This window comes from Arachis ipaensis, chromosome B06 (genome assembly GCF_000816755.2).
Source record: "Arachis ipaensis cultivar K30076 chromosome B06, Araip1.1, whole genome shotgun sequence".
Taxonomy (NCBI): Eukaryota; Viridiplantae; Streptophyta; class Magnoliopsida; order Fabales; family Fabaceae; genus Arachis; species Arachis ipaensis.
The window spans coordinates 3,795,291-3,801,167 of record NC_029790.2 but is presented as its reverse complement, the minus strand read 5'-3'; the positions used below and the strand labels follow the sequence as shown (position 1 = coordinate 3,801,167).

The 5,877-nt window shown below is 37.9% G+C and overlaps 1 protein-coding gene across 1 annotated transcript; it reads left to right on the top strand.

Annotated features, from left to right (window-relative positions):
• LOC107645429 (TBCC domain-containing protein 1) lies at positions 36 to 5,696 on the top strand. Its single transcript, XM_016349448.2, has 9 exons — positions 36 to 611; positions 905 to 1,045; positions 2,234 to 2,614; positions 2,871 to 2,975; positions 3,405 to 3,545; positions 4,285 to 4,488; positions 4,703 to 4,792; positions 4,935 to 5,046; positions 5,287 to 5,696. Exons 1-9 carry the CDS (start codon positions 159 to 161, stop codon positions 5,328 to 5,330), a joined length of 1,671 nt encoding a protein of 556 aa, XP_016204934.1. The 5' UTR covers positions 36 to 158; the 3' UTR covers positions 5,331 to 5,696.

The following is a 5,877-nucleotide window of genomic DNA, read 5'->3' as shown; positions in this document are numbered from 1 at the left end:
TTCCCTCACTTCCCTCACCCTAGTGTTCCTGATTCAAAGATCTGCAAAACACTCTCTTTCTCTTTCTCTCTGTCTCTCTCGTTCTTTGTTTCTTTCTTTCATTTCTTTCCTTCGTTTTTTTTCTTTTTTCATTTGGCATTGGTTCTCTTTCTGTGGCGATGACGGAACCGATCGAGCCAAGCACATCGTCGTCAATGAGCACGGTGTTTCTTCACCCTCGGCGCGAGCCCTTCGAGCACGGCCTCTTACCGATCCCGAAGCTCATCTTCTCCGACCCCGCGCAAACCCTAATTTCGCTGAAGCAGAAGCTTCTTGAGCTCTCCTCCGGCGGCAAAGTCGATCCGGCGGCGATCTCCGAGTCTCTTCAGATCTCGCTCGACCACGCCAGGCTCGTCCTTGACACGCTTTCCTCCGTCCTCCCATCTTCGGAGCCCGAGCTACCCACCGCCGAAGTCTCCGCCGTCGACTTGCATGATCTGTTGCTGTTCCTGTACATTCAATCCTACAAGAGGCTCCTGCCGCGCACGCACAAGGACTCCGTCGCCGTTGCTGACGTCTGGCCTTCCACCTCCGCCTTCGATGGCTACTTGTCCGCTCTCTCGCCGCTTCAGGTTCAATTATCCCTTCCCGGACGCAATCTATTTTTGGTCCATTGTGATTAGTTTTGTGTTAATCGTGGTCTTAAATTCTTTAGTTATTTGGATTTATTTGTTGAGCTTGGTTTCTAATTTCATGGATTACAGCGTTTGTTTAGGTCGCTCTAGTAATTTTCTTGGTTTTTTGTGGCTCCTGTTCTGTTATTTTCTGTTTCTCTCGGTTAACCTGGTAGCAATTTTCGATTCTAGTGATTCTGTTGATGCTGAAGAGAAGTTTTGATTTTCTGTTTTTTGGTGTGTTTTTACAGCTTGTCCGGAGCAACAGCCGGCGGTTTATGCCGTCACAGGCTGACGAGGAGGCGCATCAATTGTCATACCTGCAGAAGCACTTGGCTAACATTCTGTCTCTCCTAGCTGAGCCCGTGGAGGGGGAAGGGGAAGAATCTCTGGTTTGTTATTTGATTTACTGCATGATATCCTTGGTTTGCTGATTTTAACTTAAATAGATATCTTATATATTCAAGGAATACCATGTATGTAGTGACACTATATATCCATCTTTAGGATTCCTTCTTGTAAATGATTCAAGTATCATGCAAACTGGGATGAAATCTTTAATGTTTGTTAAAGTATTTATTTAAATGATCCTTTTTTCATTTCATGTTTTTATGCCTCTTTTTTCAGTTTTTATTTTTGATACATCTTTTGCTTCTAAAGCAGTAGCTTCTATGAAATAATCTGTCTTTTTTTTTTTATTCTATTCCAATCTTGATGCTTTGTGCATATGCCAAAGACATCAGTTACTTAAGATTTCTGGAGTAGATAGGAAACCGTTTGTGTCCTCTTCCGTTCTAGTATGATTACAACTTTTAATTCTGATTGGGTTGCAGTTAAGTAACAGACCCTCCTCCGAGTACTGAATATTCAGCCAAAGTTTTTGCATGAAATCCTTATATATTTTTACAACTCATTCCCAATTTATCGATGAACTGTCTTGAAGAATGAGGCCTGGTGTTCTAATCTTCTGAAGAGAGGTTTGGTCTGCTGGTTGTGGATGTGTGAAGTGACACTATTAATCAATTAAAATATGAAATAAAGTCTCTGGACTTATACCGTCAGATGCTAGATTGAGCTAGTGCAACTTGTTTGGTACTGAGACTACCTCTATTTTGAATTTGACAATTATGTCAAACATCTCCTTTATGTTGATTATCTAACTTCTGTGTTAATGCTGTTCCATGCTTCTATACACCCAATACCTCATTCTTAGTTTGACTTTGACATGCATTGGGTGAAGCATATACTTGGGTTTCTTCTGTATCAATAATAATGGTAATATGGTATGCTGTCTGTTCACAGTAGTCTTCACTTCCTTTTAATTGCTGAGACATCACAATTCCAAAATGCTACCACCTTATCAGAGGCATGATAATTTATTATTGGCCCTTGGGACAGAGGATTCTCACTTTTTATTTTTATTTTTAACTCTCGGTGAATTCATCGTTATAGCATAATCATGTAATTTGTTGATTGAAGGAATGTTTAGAAAAAATTTCATGTCATCTTTTATGTTTTCCAGGTTTTCTTTAGTTTTAGTCTCATTCTTATCCTGCTTGTTTGACCTCATTTTATTTTAGGTTTTATCCATGGATAGATTTGAACACCTTGGGTTTCTAGTTCAGTTTGGTGATAAGGGATCTGAAGGAAATTCTTTGAGTCAACATTCTCCTTTCTTTGCAAACTCAGATCCTGACATGCCAGCTGTTCCTGCTCCTGCTGCACAAGTTCATGATTGGCTTCTGCAGAATATAACATCTGCATTGGAACACATTTCTGAACGGACTTCTTCCAAGGAAAATGGCCCAGCTAGTGCCTCTGACCAGGATGTTGCTATGACTGATGCATGCAATGCCCCAGTAAAGGTCTCAACAAGTACTAGAGCTCCAAGTTTCATTGAAGGGGTTTCTAAATCCTCATATGTGAAGCATGCATCTGACATTAAAGGTTCCTCTGTTAAGGTTTGTTTTCTCACGCATTTGACTAATGATCCTAACATTGCGTGAAGTCTTCCAGTTAAATTAATATTTGATATTGGACTTGGACTTCTAGCATTTGTCTTCCTTAAGCATAATCTCTATTCCATGCAAGTTGTATAACTAGATTTAGATTTAGCTTCATGATTTGGATGTTATTCAAAGTGCTTGTGGACATTTTATCACTTGAGATTATTGTGGAAGTAGTTACGTTAACATAAGTTGTGTTTGGTTATTGCAGGTTGTAAATTGCCATGAGTCAGCCATCTACATTTTAGCACCTTTGCGATATGCCACTGTGTATGGATGCTCAGATTCTACAATAGTTCTGGGAGCAGTTGGGAAGGTAACACCTGAAAAGTAACAAGGGGTTTTGTGTTCAGCTTTTGAGTGCCTTGATGAATCTGGTACTAATAGAAGGAAAACTTGTTATTATTATTATTTCATTCCGGAATGTGGAAAATGATATTATGCTTGCTTTTGTTCTGTGAGACACCCCTTCCAGGTGCATGGGAAGTGCAAGGGATGATTATTGTTGATTGATTCACATTCACACTTATGCATCTAACAGTAATCTGCTAATATTTGTTGTTTGGAATCACATCGTTAGTTGACAAATTTTTTATCTAAATTAATTTTCTATCCATCATATGCAACAGCGTTTGACCACCAGGAAGCAGCTTATTGATCTTCTTCCTACCATTGCATGTGTGCTAGATTGGCCTGAGCTTCATTTCTAATAAATAGACTCATCTGCATTTTCTTTTTCTGACAGGCTGTAAGGGTAGAGCATTGTGAACGAGCTCATGTGATTGTTGCAGCAAAACGTATTTGTATTGCTAATTGCCGTGAATGTGTCTTCTTTTTGGGGGTGAATCAGCAACCTCTTATTCTTGGTGATAACCATAAGTTGCAGGTGATTCCTTCATTTATCATTTGTTTGATTAAGCTGCTAACCATGTGGTGAACTGCCTTTTCATGTTGCCTTTTACATGATAAAGTAAATATTGAGTTTTAGTATATTACTGAAATGTTACTTAAAGATGCTGAAAAGAGACCATGATATCTTTGCGAATATTGGTCAACTATTTATGACTTGGCCAGTACTATTAAGTGATATGACAGTGATGCATGATGAATAACTAAAATAGTTCGATTGTGTTAATAGCAGTGCTTAAAACTTGTTTTAGGATTGTACTTGTAGGCATATGATGTGCATAAGCCTTTCTATTATCTAACAATACTTTTTTAACCATTTCTTGGTATTACATAGTTATGACTATTAAATTCTAAAACTCAAGCAACTTATTATATGAGAAGTGTGGTTAACGTAAACAGAGAAAAAGATTAAAAAAGAAGGTAGTTTCTTGTTGGAATGGTTCTCAGTTATCACACATAAAATGTTGGCAGTTTAGATATCACTTAAAAGAGAGTGAATTTATTTTAAAAATCTTATGACAGTTGTTTATCACTTTTTATTTGTGATGGATATCTCTGCATCTCTGTTCCGTCTTACCAAAGGTCTACTTTTTGTTCACTTTTCTGCTTCATCTAGCAGTACTAGCTGCTGATGTTGTATGCATATTTTCTTTAACTCTGCACTTTTGTCAAGTGGATTCATTGGTGGAAAACTTTCTTTTCCATAATATGCATAGGTGGCTCCCTATAACACATTTTACCCACAATTGGAGGAGCATATGAACGAAGTTGGAATTCTGCCCACAGTGAACCAATGGGATAATCCTATAGCACTGGGCATGGTGGATCCTCATGATTCACTATCTCACCCTGCAGGTGTTGCTGATGTTCAAGCGGAGTCCGCATCACGGGTGGATCCTGATCAGTTCACAAATTTTGTGGTATGACTGTTGTTTTTGATAATGACCAGCAGGAAAACCAACTATTTTTGTTTTATTTAAGCTATTAGCATGAAGTATTTCAGCATGTGAACTGTTTGACATGTATCATATCTGTTTCTTCCATAAAGCTTTTTAGGTAGAGAATGGTTGACGCTCAAATTTCTTTTTTCTTAGTTGGTAATACCATTTTTATGTTGACATACTTGATTTGCAGATTCCAAACTTGTCTGAAGAGTCAACTGGATCTACAAAAGCCAACCCATTTACATTACCAGATGCTTATATGGCATCTCAGCAAAGAAATGTATATCTCTAGTGTTAATTGATTAATATATTAGTGATTGGATTTCCATATATTTTGTGTTCAAGCTTTAAAGAGCCAAATTCACGTGAATTATGTCTCAACTAATTGTTGAACTTATAAAATCTTATTATCTTCTATACAGCAAAAAAATTTAGGGGAGATAAGGGAACTATTGCGTGAAGCACCTTTAGAAGATAATCGTAAACGGGAATTGTCATCAGCTCTCCATGTGTACTTCAAGGACTGGTTATATGGTAACTGTCACCCCCCTCCCGCCTCTTTTTCTCTCTTCTCCAGTGCCTTTTTATAGTTTTATTCAAGCAACCGTCTGTTTTTTTGTTGTTAATAGTTACTTATAAGATTGATTTCAGATTTTGCATACTGATGCGAAATGTGGGATTTAGTGGCTCTTTTAGAGCTGGTTGTTCTAAATATTGTCCAAGAGGAAGTTAAAACAATAAATGCTAATGATTTGTCCCTTTTTATATTTGAAGCTTCTGGCAATATTCGTCAGCTTTACTGTCTTCAAGGCGATTAATCTCTGTTAGATGATGCAGTGTCAGCAGTTAATGATAGTACAGGACCAAGATTTCTGGTTTCCTTTTTGAACCCCCTCTTCAATTCCTCTTGCCAATTCTATTGGCACCATAGGTAGCTGAGATCAGACGACGTGAATTAGAATGCCGTCCTATTTATGCGGTGACATCACCGGTGCACGAAATGGAATGAAAAATACAATTGCTAATCTGATTGTAATTTTTTCTTTGTTTGTGAAAATAATTACTGTAATATTTTGTTAGCCTAAATTAATGGCCTTTGTGAAAAATTTCCACCTTCCGAGTTCCAGTGTACTGCATGTTTTCAACATTTAAGAGTTTTTCCAATCTGTTGGGTGGTACCCTTGCTATTTCGATTTGGTGTTTACGATTTCGAAGTAACCAGCGAGGATGGTTTGTAGGTAGCTTCAGGGAAATAAACGGCTCAATTTTGGAAAAATGTTAATTGCTATTAGTCTCTGTATTCATGAACTTTACACCTCAAATTATTTTTTGTCCTGCGTACGACGACGGAGTGCTGAACATTTG